We start from the raw sequence: 22,991 nt of genomic DNA, 5'->3' as shown, positions 1-22,991 counted from the left end.
TCCCATCAAACATGACATCACTGAGAGCCAGCAGCATACAATATTGTGTGCGTGTATTTTGTTTGTTCTTACTAGAACTGGTCCATCGTACGAGAAGGAATAACAAGTACTAATGGCTCTCCTTGTTGCCTGCATGTAAAATGGATGAGTGTCGGCGCATTGTGACTTCTGCTAAAGTGGAGCTGCGCTCATTAGCCATGGAAATGGATTTGAGGATAACTCAATAGGGTGGAGTGCTGCTTCACTGGTGCATTAGATGTGTCCAACGCTAATGGACACACACACACACACACAAATTAGGGCTACTTGGAGAGTTCAAATACATATGGGGGGGGGGACGATGAACGATGGAGTTGTTCCCTCCCTTTGTGCAGCTTCCACTAATACGGCAGAACATTCTACAAGATGTTGGGAGTGTGTACGAGGTCAAAGGTCACTTATGTTGGAAAAGTAGGCCGCGTAAAATTGTCCACCAAAAAGTGAACAACGGCCTTCACGGGCAGGTAATGGTCGTGGTTTCTAGCAGGAAGTGATGTAACCTGGTTCCAAAACGTCTTCATGGCGGCACAAATAACGGCTGAGTCTTTTCTAGTCCGTGACAAAAAGTGGCGCACTGGCACAGGGACCGAGCAGAAACCAATTCAAACTTGGCTGCAGATCACTTGAGGGTGTGCAAATCCATTACACGTGCATCAAATTGTGCATTCCTGCTAGCAAACACTCCCAAAAAGCTTCTTTTTTTTTCCACTTACGCTTACAATTTGGCGTTAAAGGAGGCGGTTTGTGCGGCATTTGAGGAAACTGGGAACAACTTGGCTCTTGTAAACGTCTTTTGTATCATTTTTTTAATGTTTTTCCTCCCCGTTGGTTATTAATTGCATTAAAACTTAAATATAATGCAGTGTGTGAGGAGGCGTGGCCTGCAGGCCTGCAGCGAGGCGGGGCGCGCCGGGGCCGGCTCCAAAATGGGCGACAGGGGCACAGTTGTCTCATCACCTGTCACTATAAAAGGGCAGCAGCCAGGAAGGAGGGGTTTGGTGAAGGCGGACAGATGGCCGAGAACAAACCCGAGCCCGAGCGGAAGTGAGAGCGAGACGGAGACAAAGACGCGGAAGGCTGAAAAGCGAGACGGGGCGAAGAGGCGAGTGCTGAAAAGAGACCAGAGAAGGAGGTTTAGTGAAAAATAAACAAAATCTCCAAACCGTCAAGCCTGTCATGTCCGTCATTGGTGGTCCGAGGAACCCGGAGGTGCGAGTCCTCCACACAGTGATTCTCAAACTGTGGCTCCAACTAGTGGTACGCCATGGAATCACTTTTTTTTTTAATCCCTATAGTCAGTGTTACTGTTCAAACTGTCTGTAATGTTACAGTGGCCAAAAATATTAAATATACCTGTTAAATAAAACCTATGCCATATTTTGTAATAAATACTTAGGCCTACTACGCTATTTTAATGTTGGTCATTGCGGGGGGGCGAGCCAAGAGGGTACTTGGTGAAAAAAGTTTGAGAATCACTTATATAATTAATAGAATGTCATACAATTCTCAAATTGTGGTACGCAGGTTTCATCTAGTGCACAGGTGTCACACTCAAGGCCCGGGGGGCCAGATGTGGCCCTCGAAAGCCTGGAAATAATATGTATGGTATCAATAAAGTACTTTAACTTTTCTTACTAAATGTATTATTTCTTTCTATTTTGGGAGAAAAAAAAAAAAATGTACTCCATGTAATTCACAAATTATGTAAGTTTAAATATTGTCTAGTTATGCAAAAATATATTATCAAACATTCAAACCATTTTTTAAATAGAAATAAATACGAATAATAATGATTTCAAAGCAAGTTATCCATCAAATTGTGCAATGTAAAAGTAGCAATAGATTTCATGGTAAAATTGGGAAATTTACTGTGGTTTTTACAGCAATTTTCTCTAAATTAAAAATACAGTACTTTTTTTTTTTTACTGTAATAAACTGTGGTGCCGTTTTGGCATTTACAGTAATACACCAAAAAATCTACAGTTGTTGACTTGCGGTAAAAAAAACTGGCAGCTCAGGTGTCAAATTTTACTGTAAAATTGCAGTTTTTTTTATTTACAATAAAAAAAACAAATGTAAATTTTACAGTAAAATTCTGGCAACTGAGTTACCTTTTTTTTTACCACTGTTTTTCCATTTACAGTAATATACACTACATTTTGAGGTGAAATTATTGCAACTTACCATACTTTTTTTTACATTTTAGTTTTCAAAAAATATACTAATAAAATGCATTAAAAAAAATTGTGTAATAATAGTATTCACTGTTAGAAGCAGTCCTCTGGGGCCAAACATAACTGCGATGTGGCCCTCAGTGAAAACGACTTTGACACCTCTGATCTCGTGGCACTTAAATATTCAAACGTAGTGTTACTGTTCAAACTGTGTAATGTTACACTGGCCAAAAATATTACATATACTTGTTGAATAAAACCTCTGCTTTTTTTAAAGAATACTTAGGCCGACTATGCTACTGCATTTTATTGTTGGCGGTACTTGGAGAGCCAAGTGTTTTCTGGGGTGGTACTTGGTAAAAAAAAAAAAAAAAAAAGTTTGAGAACCGCTGGTATAAAGCATGTTTATCGAGGTCATCAGAAACGCTTTAATAAGGTCTGTTGGATTTCTAATGTCCCAATGTCCTTAAACACAGCACAAAGCACCAATACTGTATTTACTAATGTGATTGCAAACGCCAGTACTGAATAAAGTAATGGTACATAAAAATACTGTAGCATTAAAAAAATATAGAATAGAATAGACTTTGTCATTATATTTGCATATAACGAGATTAAGGACTCCAACTTAAGGTGCGGTAGTAGGAACAAATATGGGATAAAAATAAATTACACAAGAGGTAATAAAGATAAAACTAAGAATTGAAATAAACAGACTACTATCCAATAAAAATAATAAGCAATCCTGTACAATATACAAATACAAAATACTGTACAATACACGGAAGAAGACAAGAGTACCGGAGTAATAAATAATGAAGTAGTTAAGAACATTTGTTAACAAAAAAATTGTTACTCAAAATTCTACAAGAAATGTAAAATAATCAATATATAAAAAATAGTTGTGATAATTAATATAGTATTTGAGTTCATTCCTCTTAATACATACTTGTGTATCTGTCCTGTTTTTGTAGAACATCCGAGTATTCCTCAGCATGATTTTTGTTGTTCATATATTATTCAATTTTATAAATAAATTAATGTTCTAATAAAAAAAATTGTACGCAAATGTTTTTATTTTCAAAAAAATATTCATTAAAATTAAGAGAAAACAAATGCGCTGACAATTTTCTTTTAAATTGAATGTTTTCATGTGGTTTGGAAAGAACGTGGCGCTTCTAGCAATAAGCCACATGCCAAGAGCAGCATTCTCCAGTGGGCGCCGCAAGGTTGAGGGGGAAAAATAAATATTTTTTTGCTCCAAAAATTGTATTTCAGAATAAAACTAATGTTAATTGTTAATGATGAATATATCACAGGGTGCCAACGGAGTTATAGACCCACTGGTTACATCTCGGCTAAGACACAATGGCTGCTCCACGGCAAAAACTGAAATCTAAGTAAGATTAAATATCTCAAATAAGGGTGATATTTGCTTATTTTCTGTCTGATAAGATAATTCTTCTCACTAAGCAGATTTTATGTTAGAGTGATTTACTTGTTTTAAGTGTTTTGGTCCTAAATGATCTCAGTAAGATATTACAGCTTGTTGGTGAGATTTGATGACCTATATTGAGTAAAACATGCTTGAAACTAGAATATCAACTGTTGCAAAGCTGTGTCATCAACACTCACAAGTATAAAACTACTTTTTTAAAGTCATCATTTCTTACTTCAGGCATGACAAAAAAAATCATGATGCCGAGCGCATATCATTATGTCAAGATAATGGCACTAGCATTTACTTAATTTAAGAATATTTTTCAACATATTGAGCAAAAAGATCTCTTTTTTTCCTACCAAGAAAAGTGCACTTATTAGTGAGAATATACTCATTTTAAGGTATTTTTGGATTCATTGAGGTTAGCTAATTTTACTTGTTTTGGAAAGTCTTGACAAGCTGAATTTTCTTGTTCTATTGGCAGATAATTTTGCTCAGTTCAAATAAAATACCCCTCATTTTTGTAATTTTTTCTCTTGTTTTTGAACACTGACTTTTTGCAGTGTACCAGGCTAGTGGTGAGCCACTATTATAGTAGTACTGTACTGTACTAGTATAGTGTAGTGTAGGAGTATACGTACAGTCCCAGGGTTGTAGTAGGCCGGGCCCAGGCTGCTGTCCCTAATTGGAGGCCCCTGCTTGCGTAGCTGACCCTGGGCGTCCTCCTCATAGCCACAGGACTGACCCGGCGACGGAATGGAAGGAACGTCTGACTGGCCAACGAGCCTCTGGAGACTTTTAGCTTGATGCACCTTCACGTTGGAAGAAAACAACACAATAACTTATTTATGAACTCCAATAATGGAATATATTGTTGAGCACTACAGGGACTATTCCACGACTCTTCAGGTCAACATGTGTGTGTGTACACGTGTGTGTGTGTGTGTTCCTATTAGCAGCACATCTCCACAAGGACTGCTTGCAGCTCACATGAAGGCTTTTAGTCAAAGCTCCAATTTTTTTTTTTTTTTTTTTTACTCCAATCATCTCATCATGTTTCATCCTTGATGAGCTAAAAGCTGAGAGTTTCTCATGTTAACTCAGACCTAACAGATCTCCTGCAGTGCACTCGCCACATAAAATAAACCCAGCAAGGTACAGAGGGGGGGGAAGATGAAGGATTTAGGATTAAAACGATTCAAAAATAATAATAATAAAGTCGACAATTGTTCTCCAAGGTTAATGTCACGTGCAAAAAGTTAATAATCAAATCATTTGCCTTTGTCGTCAACCCTCATTAAAGTGTGGATTTTTGTTTGGACACCACATTAATGCACAATTTAAATGAAAACATTTCATTTGTTTACTTTTAATATTTCATTTTGTAAATGAAAACATTTGTTTTAACAAATATACTTATTCATACATTTTATTAATTTTTTTTTTTTTTAAAGTGATTGTCATGCAAGCTGAGAAACTCTTGATGTTTTCTAAAAACAAAAAAACAGGACAGATACACAAATATGTATTAAGGCAAATTAACCCAAATACTATAATATCTACTATTTTTTATATATTGTGTGTTTTCTATTTCTCCTGGTATTTTGAAATGGGGCTGTTAAAAATAACCTTGACCACTTCATTACATGTTGAGTATTGGTATTTTTCAGGACTTTTTAGAGTTAGTTAAAAAAAATGTTTTACACGTATTTAAAATAATAAAATATAAGTTATATTTATATTGAATCACAATTTTGGGGGTAGTTACAGATTGCAAAAAAATACATTAAAATGGCTTTTTTGCCAATATTCGATATTCCGATATTGTCCAACTCTTAATTACCGATTACGATATCAACCGATACCGATATATACAGTCGTGAAATGAACACATTATTATGCCTAATTTTGTTGTGATGCCCCGCTGGATGCATTAAACAATGTAACAAGTTTTTCCAAAATAAATCAACTCAAGTTATGGGGAAACAAATGCCAACATGGCACTGCCATATTTATTATTGAAGTCACAAAGTGCATTATTTTTTTTTAACATGCCTCAAAACAGCAGCTTGCAATTTGGGACATGCTCTCTCTGAGAGAGCATGAGGAGGTAGAGGTGGGCGGGGAGTAGGGGGGTAACGGGGGGTGTATATTGTAGCGTCCCAGAAGAGTTAGTGCTGCAAGGGGTTCTGGGTATTTGTTCTGTTGTGTTTATGTTGTGTTACGGTGCGGATGTTCTCCCGAAATGTGTTTGTCATGCTTGTTTGGTGTGGGTTCACCGTGTGGCGCATATTTGTAACAGTGTTAAAGTTGTTTATACGGCCACCCTCAGTGTGACCTGTATGGCTGTTGACCAAGTATGCCTTGCATTCACTTGTGTGCGTGAAAAGCCGTAGATGTTATGTGACTGGGCCGACACGCTAAGGCAGTGCCTTTAAGGTTTATTGGCGCTCTGTACTTCTCCCTACGTCCGTGTACACAGCGGCGTTTTAAAAAGTCAGAAATTTTACTTTTTAAAACCGATACCGATAATTTCCGATATTACATTTTAAAGCATCTATCGGCCGATAATATCGGCAGTCCGATATTATCGGACATCTCTAATTAAAAGTATAAAAAGTGTGTATATCACTATAGCTCTTGTCTCAAAGTAGGTGTACTGTCACCACCTGTCACATCACACCCTGACTTATTTGGAGTTTTTTGCTGTTTTCCTGTGTGTAGTGTTTTACTTCTTGTCTCGCGCTCCTATTTTGGTGGCTTTTTCTCTTTTTTGGTATTTTCCTGTAGCAGTTTCATGTCTTCCTTTGAGCGATATTTCCCGCATCGACTTTGTTTTAGCAATCAAGAATATTTCAGTTGCTTTTTATCCTCGTTTGTGGGGACATTGTCGATTGTCATGTCATGTTCGGATGTACATTGTGGACGCCGTCTTTGCTCCACAGTAAGTCTTTGCTGTCGTCCAGCATTCTGTTTTTGCTTACTTTGTAGCCTGTTCAGTTTTAGTTTGGTTCTGCATAGCCTTCCCTAAACTTCAATGCCTTTTCTTAGGGGCACTCACCTTTTGTTTATTTTTGGTTTAAGCATCAAACACAATTTTACCTGCACACTGCCTCCCGCTGTTTCCGACATCTACAAAGCAATTAGCTACCTAAGCGGAAGAAGATGGATGGATGGATGGAAAAGTGTGTATATATCTCCATCCCTCTCCCCAGCCCCTTTGTCCAGCTCCTCCTGGGGAATCCCGAGGCGTTCCCATATAAATATCTTGTGGTAAAAACATTAATTTATAATCATAACTATGTGTTCACAACATGAAAGGCAATATAAATTAAATGTTTAGTGTGTCCCTAATTATTTGTCTCCACCAACCCATTATCTGCCTACCATTCTCCTGCCGAGCTTCTCCGATGGTCCATCATCAGTCATCCTGGGAATGTTCACATCATAGGCCCCCGGGCCCGGACCCTCAGACACCGGATCCTCAAAACGCTTGGCGCGGTTCTGAAGACTGCAGCCTCCATGGACGTTCATCTTAAGACAAATGTTCCCTCGTGTTCATGTTGCCAGCGGCTTGGTGTAGAATGAAACAACATGTTACCTGCACAGGTGAGGAGTCATAGCATCCAGGTCCTGGTTCTGTCCCGCTGGACTCACTGAGCACCGGTAGTCTGCTAGCCAGGGACAGGAAAGGAGCGTAGCCAGCTATGGAAGGGTCAAAAAAACGTACTCATTAAAAGTATATTGATCATTTTTAAACAATCCTACCAGACGCTGTAGAAAGTCTTGCTGTGTTGATGTTGTAAGACCCAGGGCCAACTGTGGCCGAGGTCCCACTATTTGGCAGGAAAGTGGCTCTTGGAGCCCGTCCGTACATATTTGCAAATCTCACTATTTACCAACTTCAATAAACAAACTCTTGAATTGGCAAACTTCATTTAAGTTCATTACGTAAGGTCGACATTTCGCTGTGTTACTTTACGCCTCCGTTGCTAGGTTGCCAAGTAACGCCCTGTCAATCACCGCCTGTTTTCATTTAGCCTAATATGGCGTTGGTGAGCAACCCCTTGTGTAATGCCGCCATCTAGTGGTAACTTAATAAATTGCAGCCATTAATATAGCTCACAGTATTTTGCAGGCACTCTAATGTGGAAAACCCAGTTTCGAAGGCGGTTCCAAACATGGCGTTCTCTAGTCACGTGATGAGCTTTTAAGCAGTCATTAAAGTAATTATCTGGCCATACTCTCTCTGATTGGTCAAAACTATTCACGTGACCGCAAGCGCCATGTTTGGGACCGACTCTGAAACGAGAGTTGTGTATACTCTCTCTGATTGGTCAACACTATTCACGTGACTCCAGGCGCCATGTTTGGGACCATAGACATCTTATAAGTAGACGCAGCATCGAGCGCTACTGCCTACTGGCGCTGACGAGACGCGGGGCCGCCATCTTGGAGTGGTGATCCGTTCCACTCAGTGCAATTCACTTGGCGGGAGCAATGAACTGTCAGCGCAATTAATTCATTTTACCTCACAGAATACCACTGATTTTCACGCGTTTTTTTGTCATATGTGTAGCTATGATAAAGGACACATGTTTTGGCGTGTTTTATTATTCATAGTATGCTTAACAGTAATAGAATATTCTTATATGCTATAAGTGACCAGACGTCCGAGATCAAAACTGGGAATATAATCCCAGAGAGGGGGGGGGGGGAACGGTCAGATATTTTTTAATTGAAGAAACAATATGATTAGGTTATATACACATGCGTATATCCTACATAAACATGTATGAATACATTAGATATCTATAGACTGTATCTCTGTTGCTGCAGCAGAGAGTTTATTTTGTCTTGACACTTTGTATTGATATTTTGAAAAATGTAATATTGGAAATTATCGGTATCGGTTTCTTTTAATTATCGGTATAGTTTTTTGTTTTTTTAAATCAACATAAAAAACACAATATACACTTACAACTAGTGCACCAACCCAAAAAACTTCCCTCCCCCATTTACACTCATTCACACAAAAGGGTTGTTTCTTTCTGTTATTAATATTCTGGTTGCTACATTATATATCAATATATATCAATACAGTCTGCAAGGGATACAGTCCGTAAGCACACATGATTTTGCGTGCTGCTGGTCCACTAATAGTACTAACCTTTAACAGTTAATTTTACTAATTTTCATTCATTACTAGTTTCTATGTAACTGTTTTTATATTGTTTTACTTTCTATTTTATTCAAGAAAATATTTTATTTTATTAATTTTTTTAAAAAGGACCTTATCTTGACCATACCTGGTTGTCCAAATTAGGCATAATGTGTTAATTCCACAACTGTATATATCGGTATCGGTTGATATCTGTATCGGTATAAGAGCTGGACAATATCGGAAATCGTCAAAAAAAGCCATTATCGGACATCCCTAATATTTTGTATTACATTCTTCCCTTAAATGATAATGATAATAACAATCTTTATCTTCATCATTTATTTCAACTTTGTTATTCAAGTATGACATTTTTAAATTTAATTTCATTGACAAGCAATTCTATTATGGTCATACTCTTGTTTGCTACAAATTCAGTACTATTGAAGATCTTTGCTCCTTCTCAACTCTGTGGTAATATTCTTTTCACAAAATACAACCAATAGTACATTAATGTTAAATCTTACTTGTGAAAAGTAATCCAGATACCTATTTTCAACAGTCCACTCATTTGAGCAGGAAAAACGCTGAACACCAGCCCGGCATCTTTGTTTTCTACCTGTCAACTTGTCAGTTTAGGCTGCTCGCCGGCTCCTCATCACCACTTCAAGATGGCGGCCGAATTTCTCGCGTCACAGCAGCCAATGCTGCGTCTACTTATAAGATGTCTATGTTTGGGACCATCTCTAAAACAGAGTTGTCCACACTCTCTCTGTACACTACTCTGCCGCCCTGTCTAACTTGGGTCCCGAAGCAGATTTGTTTACACTTTTAAAATCAAGCTTTGATTTAATTTGATTCATGTTTTGTACTAAAACAAATACATACTTTGTTCTATAATTTACTTTTTGTGCAAAATACAATTTTACATCATAACACAAATGTGCATATCTTTTTGACACCTCATTGGCCATCGTATAAAACGCCCTGCACTACTATACTACCAAAATAATGAGAAAATAGATTATAAAATGCTTTTTTACATACAAGCCATTCATACCAAAATAAAAATATATATCCGGATATTTAATAATGTACAAAAATACTCAGTTTTATCTTCAGGGAAATTACTATATTGTTAAAAAAGGTATTAACTATAAGAAAAATATGCTTTTTTGATTGATTGAAACTTTTATTAGTAGATTGCAGAGTGAAGTACATATTCCGTACAATTGACCACTAAATGGTAACACCCCAATAAGTTTTTCAACTTGTTTAAGTCGGGGTCCATTAAATTGATTCATGATACAGATACATACTATCAAATATATACTAACATCATAATACAGTCATCACACAAGATAATCATCAGAGTATATACATTGAATTATTTACAATCCGGGGTGTGGGATATGGAGAGGGGGGGGGGGTTAGGATTGGTTGGTATCAACACTTCAGTCATCAACAATTGCATCATCAGAGAAATGGACATTGGAACAGTGTAGGACTGACTTGGTAGGATATGTACAGCAAGTAGTGGACATAGAGAGAGATATCAGAAAGCATAAGAAAAACATTTGATTATTTACAATCCGGGGAGGGTGTTAGTTTAGGGTTGAAGTTGCCTGGAGGTGTACTTTTATTGCTGTTTTGGAGGATAGAGATGCCCTTTCTTTTACACCTTACGTCAAGAAAAGCATTTTCTCTAATACACAAGTTATAATGTATCAAATACATTGTGATGTATGCTATCTTAATCATTTATTCACAATATTGGACTATTATACATAAAATTGTTAGTCTTTATACAAATTATAACATGCATATGTACCTTAAACTTGCTGATAATGCCTACACATTAACTTTTTAGTAGCCTTTTATGAATTGTTTTCAAAACATGGTCACTACTGCCTAGTTTCTCTTGTTATATTCTTATTTTACTGTTATATTTTTATTCTCATTGTTTTTTATTGTAATATTTTTCTATTTTAATTCTATTTATACCCCCATTATTTACTCTTTTTTTTTTAATTCGATCTCAATTCTGTACACTGCTGCTGGAATTTTAATTTTCCTGAGGGAACTCTCTTGAAGGAATCAATAAAGTACTATCTATGAAGAGAGAAAAACTCTTCCTTGTATTTTTTTTAAAATTACATTTCTTACAGTTTGGAAGTGTAATTACATTGGCCGATAGAGAGCAGCAGCGAGTCAATGAGCATCGTGTAGCGTTTGCGTTACACGTAAAAAAATTGAGAAATTGAACTTTCTAGAATCTGTGCAGTATTCACGTTACTCAAGATCAATCTCTGGAATACATGCTAAATTGTTGTTTAAGATTACATTCTAAACAAAAAAACAGGACAGATACACATGTATGAAGGCGAATGAACCCAAATACTATAATATTTACTATTTTTTATATATTGAGTGTTTATTTCTCCCGGTATTTTGAAATGGGGCTGTTAAAAATAACATTGACCACATCATTACATGTTCTTATTGCTACAGTATTTGTATTTTTCAGGACTTTTTAGTTAGTTTAAAAAAAAAATGTTTTACATGTATTTAAAATAATAAAATATGTTATATTTATATTGAATCACAATTCTGGGGGTGGTTAAAGATTGCAAGAAATGCATTAAAAGTAGAGATATCCGATATTGTCCAACTCTTAATTACCGATTCCGATATCAACCGATTCAGATATATACAGTCGTGGAATTAACACATTGTGCCTAATTTTGTTGTGATGCCCCGCTGGATGCATTAAACAATATAACAAGGTTTTCCAAAATAAATCAACTCAAGTTATGGAAAAAAATGCCCCAAAAAAAAAGGTATAAGAAAAATACACTTACGTCAAGAAATGCATTCTCTAATACACAGTTATAATGTATCAAATACATTGTGATGTATTTTATCTTAATCTTTTATTCACAATATTGGACTATTATACATACAATTGTTAGTCTTTATACAAATTATAACGTGCATATGTACCTCAAACTTGCTGATAATGCCTACACATTAGCTTTTTGGTAGCCTTTTATCCTTTTTTTTTTTTTTAAATTACATTTCTTACAGTTTGGAAGTGTAATTACATTGGCCGATAGAGAGCAGCAGCGAGTCAATGAGCATAGTGTAGCGTTTGCGTTACACGTAAAAAATTGAACTTTCTAGACTCTGTACAGTATTCACGTTACTCAAGATCGATCTTTGGAATACATGCTAAGTTGTTTAAGATTATTATATTGAGGTCTCAGCCACCAATTTCACTGTGTTTGACCGCCAAATTAAACAACAATTACATGTGTACCGCCTTGAGAAGTACCTTCGTTTGGTGGGAAACCGGTGTACGTGAATGCGTCACTGGTCGACGGCGACATCCTACCACCCAGCAACCAAGACGTCTGCAGCACCACACATTTCCATTGCACGCCAACATGACATCCACGACATTCGCTTTGCTTTTTCTGCGGCTTTCCGCCTCCATGTTTTCGGAAGCCGAAGCGGCAAGAAGCCGTACGGGCAGTAGCCAAAACAGCTTCCGACGGGCGGCGAACGGCGTCTACCAGACCCTCAGCAGCGTGTTCGGCGAGGACAGCATCCGAGGCCTGTACAAGGTGAGGTGGTAACATCAGCAGTTTTTAAATCAAATAAAAAGGTAATATTGCTGATAAGGAATTAAATCTTAAATGGTGGGGCAGTTAGCTCGGTTCTAGCTTAAAAAGCACTAACTAGCAAATGTAGCATATTTTCACTTATCACTAGTTACGGTCAATTATCGTGTAATAATTAAAAATTATTATAGTTACTAATAATTACCTTGTTTATTAGATATTTTCATTGAACGTTATTACAACTGAATAGAGTCAAATTACCAGTCATTTTATCGTCGACCGCTCATCTTGTTAGCTATTGCTACTTCCGGTGTGGTCAGCTATTGCTACTTCCGGTGCGGTCAGCCGCTATTACTCAAATTTACTCGGCCAAATAAGTTATAATCCATCCATTTTCTACAGCTTGTCCCATTCGGGGTCGCTGGAGCCTATCCCAGCTGCATTCGAAATGGATTAAAATTAGGTCATTTAGGACTTCTAGTAGTTTGACGTATTTTAGTGTAAGCTCATCATGTGTGCCATCAAATGGAATTTGAGTTAACATCCATCCATTTTTTTACCGCTTGTCCCTTTCGCGTCGCTGGAGCCTATCAGCTGCATTCGGGCGGAAGGCGGGGTACACCCTGGACAAGTCGTCACCTCATCACAAGGAAACAATGGAATCAATAACACATTTGCCAATGTCATTATTTTGGACATTTCCGCAATACTATCCTTTATTTTATCAGATTATGCGTTTTTCTGTATTTGGTACTCTAATAACGCAGCCGTACCTCAGCTACGAGTAAGATTCCTTCCACGATGAGCTCGTAACTAACCCAGGGGTCAGCAACCCAAAACGTTGAAAGAGCCATACCGGACCAAATATACAAAAAACTAAATCTGTCCGGAGCCGCAAAAAATGAAAAGCCATAGATAAGTTATAATGAATGAAACATAACGGAAGTGTCTATATTAGCCTACTATCAAAATGACTTTAAAAGTTGTAAATACCGTATTTTTCGGAGTATAAGTCGAACCGGCCGAAAATGCATAATAGAAGGGAAAAAACATAAGTCGCACTGGAGTATAAGTCACATTTTTTGGGGAAATTTATTTGATAAAACCCAACACCAAGAATAGACATTTGAAAGGCAATTTAAAATAAATAGTGAACAGGCTGAATAAGTGTACGTTATATGAGGCATAAATAACCAATTGAGAACGTGCCTGGTATGTTAATGTAACATATTATGGTAAGAGTCATTCAAATAACTAACATATAGAACATGCTATACGTTTACCAAACAGTCACTCCTAATCGCTAAATCCCATGAAATCTTATACGTCTAGCCTCTTACGTGAATGAGCTACATATTTGATATTTTACAGTAATGTGTTAATAATTTTACACATAAGTTGCTCCTGAGTATAAGTCGCACCCCCAGCCAAACTATGAAAAAAAACTGCGACTTGGTCCGAAAAATACGGTAAGTGTTATAATGAAGACCACACATGTGTCTATATTAGCTATCATAGCCTACCATCAAAATAATTAAAGTGTCGCAGGCTGAAGCAAATCTTCGTTGACAGAAATGTTGAAAAGTAATATTTATTCGACACATTTTTACAAAATTAGTAAATCAGAGGCTACTCAGAAGGTGAGATAACTCCCAGAAATTACTGGCTTAGAATGACCAAAGGTATAAATGTGTGTGTCCAAGTTAAAAGGAAACGGCAGGCTCTTTTTTTTTTTTGATAGATTTATTACTATTATTAGGGCAGCTCTGTGGCAGAGGGGTTAGTGGATCTGCCTCACAATACAAAGATCCTGAGTAGTCGTGAGTTCAATCCCGGGCTCGGGATCTTTCTGTGTGGAGTTTGCATGTTCTCCCCATGACTGCGTGGTTTCCCTCCGGGTACTCCGGCTTCCTCCCACCTCCAAAAGACATGCACCTGGGGATAAGTTGAATGGCAACACTAAATTGGCCCTAGTGTGAGAATGTGAGTGTGAATGTTGTCTGTCTATCTGTGTTGGCCCTGCGATGAAGTGGCGACTTGTCCAGGGTGTACCCCGCCTTCCGCCCGAATGCAGCTGAGATAGGCTCCAGCGACACGAAAGGGACAAGCGGTAGAAAATGGATGGATGGATAGGTTTATTACAATCTTTGGCAAGCTAGGTAATGTTTGCTGTGGTCTGGAACAACACGGCACACATCTGAAATGCAGCCAATATTACAGATATGTCATGAGCTATGCAAAACTAAACAAATTTAACAGGGTCTCCATCCCAGAAACAGAATGGCCTCATATGGAACTTGTTCCACTGTATGTGTTCATTCCCAGGTCACCATGTCCTGGGGGGAACATTGTAGTTATTGCCAACCAGTTATTTAAGTTTAGATCATTTTTTCTTTATTTTCCAGTTTTTCTCCAAAGCGACAGAACGCTTTGTTCATGGAGTGGATTCCTTTCTTGACACCGTCTGGAAGATCTGGTCTGACCTCCTGGACGTGATGGGCATCGACTGTAAGTGTCAACATGTGACCTGAATTTCTTTAGCGTGGCCATGTTGCAATGAATCGCCACATGCGTCATCTACTTAAACGAATAAACCCTGCACCTCAAACGTACACATCCCTTCCGTGAACAGGTGGCGCCAAAATTATTTGAAATGAGTATTTTTACTGTAAAAATAACCTTGGGTCAACTCCCCATGGTTAGTATTACCGTTTTAAATTAAAATGATCAAAACAATTGATAACCCCACTGACTCACTGGTGCCATAAATGCTAACATGAAAACGAGATGACATTGTTCCTCATTAACATACCCCAATCTAAACGTATATATTAAACATTACTGTCTGAGCAACTAAGCTATTCAATAGTGTACATGGATCCCACAAGACGTGCCCTCTTAGCACAGTGATCTTTCTATACTCAGGAATACAAGACAGGGTTTTTACGGTGCGTTAAAGAGACCACTGAACAGTAGGACACCCCAACTACCACCAGATATAAATATTTTGTTACGCAACAATCATTTAAATAAATCTTAAAAGTGCTACAGTACAAAGCAATATTCTAAATAAAAGCTTAGCCATTGAAACATAACATACCGTATTTTTCGGACTATAAGTCGCACCGGCCGAAAATGCATGATAAAGAAGGGAAAAAACATAAGTCGCACTGGAGTATAAGTCGCATTTTTTGGGGAAATGTATTTAATAAAAGCCAACACCAAGAATAGACATTTGAAAGGCAATTTAAAATAAATAATAGTGAACAGGCTGAATAAGTGTACGTTATATGAGGCATAAATAACCAAGTGAGAACGTGCCTGGTATGTTAACGCAGTGTTTCCCACATTCATTTGTGGCGGCCCGCCACAAAAGAATTACGTCCGCCACAAATATAAAAAAAATTATTAATTTTTTTTGGTCCTGTCCAGCTTCTCAGGCAAATCATATAGTTGATGTAGATGCCCATATCGGCTGTTCAGATTTACTTTACAAAAGAGAAGTGTAGGATACTTCTCTTGTTGCCCTATTTGTATTTGACCACTACTGTTTTCTGTTTACTGACTGTGGCAGGACACCTCTGCCTCTGTTTCACTTTATGTTGCTGGTAAATAATATGGTTGTAGTAGTAGGCTAAAGTTGAATTATTTAGTATGCACTAATTAAAGGGGCAGAGTTTTAAGAGACATTTTAGCTTTTATATTTTATAAGATATATTTTTTGTAAGAACCACAATTAATAAATATATTTCAGTGAATAACTTATTGTTCAAATCTGTATATAAATATGTACATAGTGTTGTAATTATATTGTAAAATGGATGGATGGACGTTTAAGACAAAACTGTTATTAATTAGTAAGTATACATTTGAGCCTTTAGAGAAAATCATATTGTAGTAAATTATGCAAATCAATCGATGATGTCATGGTGACCACGCCCATAGCCACGCCCCCACCACCACAGGTATCTTTGCAGTTTATGGGAAACACTGTAACGTAACATTATGGTAAGAGTCATTCAAATAACTATAACATATAGAACATGCTATACGTTTACCAAACAATCTGTCACTCCTAATCACTTAATCCCATGAAATCTTATAAATCTAGTCTTACGTGAATGAGCTAAATAATATTTGATATTTTACGCTAACGTGTTAATAATTTCACACATAAGTCGCTCCCGAGTATAAGTCGCACCCCCGACCAAACTATGAAAAAAACTGCGACTTATAGTCAGAAAAATACGGTACTAAAGACAAACTCAGTGAAGCATAAGAAAAACATGCAAAATATTGGTTGACAGTCTATTTTAACTATAAAAAATATTATGCACATTTAATACTGTGATAACTGATCATTTTGGTCACAATAGGAAACGTTCATATAGTTACATCCTTTAGTACAAGTGACAAAGACCTTGTCCAATAACAAATTATGGATACCATAAAGCATGTACAATCCCCTCCAAATAGACTATTTTTCTGTTTGCAAGCAGTGATAAGGGTGTGGTAGGGTTGTACGGTATACTAGTATTAGTATAGTACTGAGATACTAATGAATCATACCACCTCTGAAAAGTACCGGTCCCGCACCCACCCCCCCTCGTCATTGCTGGTTTTACAAGCAGACGAGCATGTTCGGCAGCGCACAATCGAGTACTTACAAGCAGACAGTGTGTAGACAGAAAAGGGAGAACGGACACATTTTGGCTTAATAACTGACGATAAAGGTGAAGATATAACATTGAACCGCCCTCAGGAAGAGGTCCTTTAAGACATGGCTGGCTAGCTAGCGGCTAAAGTCCATCCGCAGTGTTTTAGCTACTTCTAAATCACTAATCCTTGTCTCCATGGTGATGAATAAAGTACGTTTCTTACAAGTATCATCCCTGCAGGACGTGGAATAGCTAAACATGCTTCACTACACCGTAGCCCACCGGCATGAAAACGTAAACAAACGCCATTGGTGGATCTACACCTGACATCCACTGTAATGATACCAAGTGCAATAGCGTATCTAGTTGATATTTTTTGGCAAATCTTTTTAAATTCATATTATGTTTATAAACTCAGGAAATATGTCCCTGGACACATGAGGACTTTGAATATGACCAATGTATGATCCTGTAACTACTTGGTATCGGATTGATACCCAAATTTGTGGTATCATCCAAAACTAATGCAAAGCATCCAAACTAGAGATGTCCGATATCGGCCTGCCGATATTATTGGCCGATAAATGCTTTAAAATATCGGAAATTATCTGTATCAGGTTTTATCATCGGTATCGTTTTTTTTTTTTTTAAATGTATTAAATCAACATAAAAAACACAAGATACACTTACAATTAGTGCACCAACCCAAAAAACCTCCCTCCCCCATTCACACAAAAGGGTTGTTTCTTTCTGTTATTAATATTCTGGTTCCTACATTATATATCAATAGTCTGCAAGGGATACAGTCCGTAAGCACACATGATTGTGCGTGCTGCTGGTCCACTAATAGTACTAACCTTTTACTAATTTTCATTAATTACTAGTTTCTATGTAACTTTTTTTTTATATTATTTTACTTTCTTTTATTCAAGAAACATTTTTATATATTTTTTTTTTTTTTTTTTTTTTTAAAGGGCCTTATCTTCACCATACCTGGTTGTCCAAATTAGGCAGAATAATGTGTTAATTCCACGACTGTATATATCGGTATCGGTAATTAAGAGTTGGACAATATCGGCAAAAAAGCCATTCTCACATCCCTAATCCAAACAGAAGAATAAGTGATTACATTTTAACAGAAGTGTAGATAGAACATGTTAAAAGTAGGGCTGCAACTAACGATTAATTTGATAATCATTAATCTGTCGATTATTACCGTAATTTCCGGACTATAAGCCGCACCAGCTAAATTTAGGGGAAAATACAGATTGCTCCATATATAAGCCGCACCCGACTATAAGCCGCGGGGTTTTGATGTGTAATTAGCGTAGTATATAGGGGTTCCTGCTACCACGGAGGGGATTGTCGGGACAGAGATGACTGTTTGGGAACGCAAAGCGTCCCATTTATTAACAATAAATCTTTCAATCATTCAATCAAACTTTCACATGGCGAACAGCATTCGTGCAGAGTACAAATAATACAACGGTGCAAAGTAATACAAAGTGCTCGCCTGTACATTATCAAAATAACCAGCCTACTACCGGTATATGAAAAGTCAGTCTTTAATCATTGTGTCATCGTCTTCCTCCTGCGTACTAAAACCACCGAAATAGTCTTCGTCGGTGTCGGAGAAGAACAGGCCGTAAATAAGCCGCACCCTTGTATAATCCGCAGGGACCAGAACGAGGGGAAAAAGTAGCGGCTTATAGTCCGGAAATTACGGTACTTCGATTAATCTGATAAAAGAGACAAACTACATTTCTATCCTTTCCAGTATTTTATTGAAAAAAAACAGCATTCTGGCACCATACTTTTTATTATTGTTTCTCAGCTGTCTGTACATGTTGCAGTTTATAAATAAAGGTTTATTAAAAATAAATATATATATATATATATATATATATATATATTTTTTTTTAAAGCCTCTGCGCATGCGCATAGCATAGATCCAACGAATCGATGACTAAATTAATCGGCAACTATTTTTTATAATCGATTAGTTGTTGCAGCCCTAGTTAAAAGTGAAAGTTAGCAGATTAACAGTAAATGAACAAGTAGATTAATAATTCATTTTCTACCACTTGTCCTTAATTTTGACAAAATGGAATGGAAAATGACATGTTACTGCATACGTCAGCTAAATGAGGAGGATTGTATGTTCATTATTTTATTTAAGGACAAACTTGCAATAAGAAACATGTTTAATGTACCGTAAGATTTGTTAATATAAAGCCAATAATGCCATTTTTCCTGGTCCCTTTTATTTAGAAAAGTACCAAAATATTGGTATCAGGAAAACACTAGGGTGTGGCTGCATGCAAATTTTAGTCTGAGAAGTGTGGCGAGGTTAGTTTCTCAAAATATGAAATAGGTCTAAGACTTTGAATGTTATAAAAGGCCTGCTACTCTCTGCTGTTGAGTAGCCAGCCAGCCACAATGAAGTATTAGAAGTGTAAGTGCTCACGTGACTCGATGCCTTGCTCCCCACACGTAGCGTCCAACCTCAGCCACTACTTCAGCCCGGCGTCCCTGAGCAGCTCGCCGGCACGAGCCCTCCTCATGGTGGTCGGCGTCCTGGTGGCCTTCTGGTTCCTCTCCATGTTCCTGGGCGGCGTCTTCTACCTGCTGCACGCCGTCTTCGGCCGCTTCTTCTGGCTGGCGCGCGTGGTCCTCCTGGCCCTGTCCTGCCTCTACGTCCTGCAGAAGTTCGAGGGCGACCCCGAGCGCGCCGTGCTGCCGCTGTGCGTGGTCATGGCCTTTTACTTCATGACGGGCCCCGTGGGCGTGTACTGGCAGCGCGGCGGCGGAGGCTCGCTGGAGGAGAAGGTGGACCAACTGGACACGCAGATCAGGCTGCTGAACATCAGGCTGAGTCGGGTCATAGACGGCCTGGAGCGCACGGAGTAGAAGCGCTGGAGACGACATCTGTTATTGCGTTTTTATTTTTTACCTGCTTGAATCTGAAATGTGAAGAAATCAAGACAACTTTATGATGCCTCCAGAATTTTTTTCCAAAGTGTTTTGGAAAGACAAGCTCAAGTTGCATATTCTGCATTTTTAATGTTATTCCACAACTTTTACGTACAGTGTGTACGACACTGGGGCCAATAAGTACAATGATAGTACCTTTTTATTTATTGTATTTCCTGTATCTTGTTAGTGACTTCCTGTATGGGCTTAAATATTGGGACACACCACCAACAGGAAGTTGGATAAAGTGGAATTTGCAGCTTCCCCTCTTAGAATACAACATTTGAATGACTGCATTTAAAAAGGGTGTTTCTTCAGGTCCTTAGTCCGCATGCATCACCTCCCGCTCAGCACTTAGACAAGGCGCATTTTCAATTATAATTCACTTTTCCATCAGTGTCATGCCATCGGCCCTTTTAGGAGATCATAAAGTAGTTCCCTTAAAGGTTGCTTTTAATGCCTGATGGATATGTAGAGTGCATCATTCTGTATCGCATTCCTTTTCCTCTTTCAACTAACATTCAGGACTCTTGAGGGCAATTTTGTATATGTTGACCACTAGAACTACCTAATATTTACACGCTGATGCACTAAATCTCAACATGGTAATGGGACATCATTTATTAAGTACCGTATTTTTCGGAATATAAGTCGCACCGGCCGAAAATGCATAATAAAAGGAAAAAAACATACCGTATTTTTCAGAGTATAAGTCGCTCCGTAGTATAAGTCACACCGGCCGAAAATGCATAATATAAAGGAAAAAAACATACCGTATTTTCCGGAGTATAAGACGCACCGGTCGAAAATGCATATTAAAGAAGGAAAAAAACATACCGCATTTTTCAGAGTATAAGTCGCACCGGCCGAAAATGCATAATATTAAGGAAAAAAACATACCGTATTTTTCAGAGTATAAGTCGCACCGGTAGAAAATGCATATTAAAGGAAAAAAACATACCCCATTTTTCGGAATATAAGTCGCACCGGCCGAAAATGCATAAGGAAAAAAACATACCGTATTTTTCAGAGTATAAGTCGCTCCGTAGTATAAGTCACACCGGCCGAAAATGCATAATATAAAGGAAAAAAACATACCGTATTTTTCGGAGTATAAGACGCACCGGTCGAAAATGCATATTAAAGAAGGAATAAAACATACCGTATTTTTCGGAGTATAAGTCGCACCGGTAGAAAATGCATAATATAAAGAAGGGAAAAAACATACCGTATTTTTCGGAGTATAAGTCGCACCGGCCGAAAATGCATAATATTAAGAAGGAAAAAAACATACCGTATTTTTCGGAGTATAAGTCGCACCGGTAGAAAATGCATATTAAAGAAGGAAAAAAAACACAAGTCGCACTGGAGTATAAGTCGCATTTTTTGGGGAAATTTATTTGATAAACCCAACACCAAGAATAGACATTTGAAAGGCAATTTAAAATAAATAAAGAATGAACAGGCTGAATAAGTGTACGTTATATGAGGCATAAATAACCAACTGAGAACGTGCCTGGTATGTTAACGTAACATATTATGGTAAGAGTCATTCAAATAACTATAACATATAGAACATGCTATACGTTTACCAAACAATCTGTCACTCCTAATCGCTAAATCCCATGAAATCTTATACGTCTAGTCTCTTACGTGAATGAGCTAAATAATATTATTTGATATTTTACGGTAATGTGTTAATAATTTCACACAAGTCGCTCTGAGTATAAGTCGCACCCCCGGCCAAACTATGAAAAAAACCGCGACTTATAGTCCGAAAAATATGGTATGTCCATGTGGTACGTTTGAACTATTGGATTTAAGTCTAATTCTGCTAAATAATGGTTTGAGTTAAAAGTCCCTGCAATTAGTCATAAGAGAGGTGGGGTCATGTAGTTTATTGCACTAATTACTCAACTATAGTCGATACATCTTGCCCTGATGTGGGATCTGAGCAGAGGATGCACAAGCCACAACGACTTTGAGACACTCGTGATTTAGGGCCATATAAGTCAACATTGACTGTTGCGTTAGCCTTTTTGAACCGTTCAAAAAGTCCTCAATGGGGAAGAAGGCAGTTCCTGTTAAAGCCGGAAGTTCTGTTGCCGCTGCATGTTTTAGTACTCTTGACGACCGCATGTGTTTTGTTTTCTGTGTGTATTTATATAAAAAAGTGGTTTTAAAAAAGTGTGCTTGTTGAAACATGTCATTCAAATAGTGTTACATTGTTAAATCAAGTTTACAAAAGCTCATGATGGATTTTAAAGTGGCATTTGTTGCATTTGACACTGGATTTGAGTTTGTCTTTTGAAGCACTGAATATAATGACAACTTGCTGACAAACCTACCCAATTATTCCATTCACAAATACTTGCTACTCCTGTTACTTCATTTTTTGCCTTTTTTCTGTGCCAACTTGAATCTGTGTTTTGTTTTTTCTATCAGTTAAACATGCTTTTTATTTTTTTATTTTTTATTTTTAGAATAGGCCATGTGAAATGTTGAAAAACTGATGTGTGTTTTTATGCAAACATGTTGGTAGCCAATCAGCTTCTGTTTTGTGTATGAAAACTATGTATTTAAATAAAATAAACTGACTCCAATAGGATGAAGTCTTCCATGTGTTACTACGGTCATAAACAAATATGGTCTCTCTTGCAGAGATATTTTTAGATCAAATTGTTGAAGCTGGAAATTGACCAACTTCCCCACACTGCAAAAACTGAAATCTAAGTAAGATTAAACTATGGGAGATCGGGCTTTCTGCTCTGCTGCTCCCAGTCTGTGGAATGCTCTCCCTGACCACCTGAGGGCACCTCAGACTGTGGATGCTTTTAAAAAAAGGCTTAAAAACACATCTTTTTAAAAAAGCCTTTTTAGATATGCATGCTGGTTCTAGCTAATGGGTGGTTTCTAGTTTTA

At 37.6% G+C, this 22,991-nt stretch overlaps 2 protein-coding genes across 2 annotated transcripts in view; one reads left to right on the top strand and one right to left on the bottom strand.

Moving 5' to 3' along the window:
- The window catches only part of stpg2 (sperm-tail PG-rich repeat containing 2), a 109,665-nt gene extending 101,860 nt beyond the window's left edge, over positions 1–7,805 (bottom strand). Inside the window, exons 1-4 of the mRNA XM_062025823.1 lie at positions 7,423–7,805; positions 7,256–7,359; positions 7,042–7,188; positions 4,296–4,466 (exon numbers count right to left, since the gene is read on the bottom strand). Of these exons, the coding sequence (XP_061881807.1) occupies positions 4,296–4,466; positions 7,042–7,188; positions 7,256–7,359; positions 7,423–7,531 (531 nt within the window). The 5' untranslated portion in view covers positions 7,532–7,805. The remainder of the gene's footprint in view (positions 1–4,295; positions 4,467–7,041; positions 7,189–7,255; positions 7,360–7,422) is intronic.
- Positions 7,806–12,169: 4,364 nt separating this feature from the next.
- Positions 12,170–22,677, top strand: bri3bp (bri3 binding protein). Its single transcript, XM_062025824.1, has 3 exons — positions 12,170–12,441; positions 14,844–14,946; positions 19,594–22,677. The coding sequence occupies exons 1-3, from the start codon at positions 12,262–12,264 to the stop codon at positions 20,004–20,006; spliced, it is 696 nt and encodes a 231-aa protein (XP_061881808.1). The 5' UTR covers positions 12,170–12,261; the 3' UTR covers positions 20,007–22,677.
- Positions 22,678–22,991: the final 314 nt, after the last annotated feature.

This window comes from Entelurus aequoreus, linkage group LG17 (assembly GCF_033978785.1).
Source record: "Entelurus aequoreus isolate RoL-2023_Sb linkage group LG17, RoL_Eaeq_v1.1, whole genome shotgun sequence".
NCBI classification, from domain to species: domain Eukaryota; kingdom Metazoa; phylum Chordata; class Actinopteri; order Syngnathiformes; family Syngnathidae; genus Entelurus; species Entelurus aequoreus.
This window is presented reverse-complemented; position numbering and strand designations above follow the sequence as displayed.

What these genes read in the sequence shown, in the direction of transcription:
- bri3bp (XM_062025824.1), top strand. Translation starts at nt 12,262, where the DNA reads ATGACATCCACGACATTCGCTTTGCTTTTTCTGCGGCTTTCCGCCTCC. An exon ending in GCATCCGAGGCCTGTACAAG is followed by an intron (nt 12,442 to 14,843) that starts GTGAGGTGGTAA and finishes TTTATTTTCCAG; the next exon opens with TTTTTCTCCAAAGCGACAGA. An exon ending in GGACGTGATGGGCATCGACT is followed by an intron (nt 14,947 to 19,593) that starts GTAAGTGTCAAC and finishes CCCCACACGTAG; the next exon opens with CGTCCAACCTCAGCCACTAC.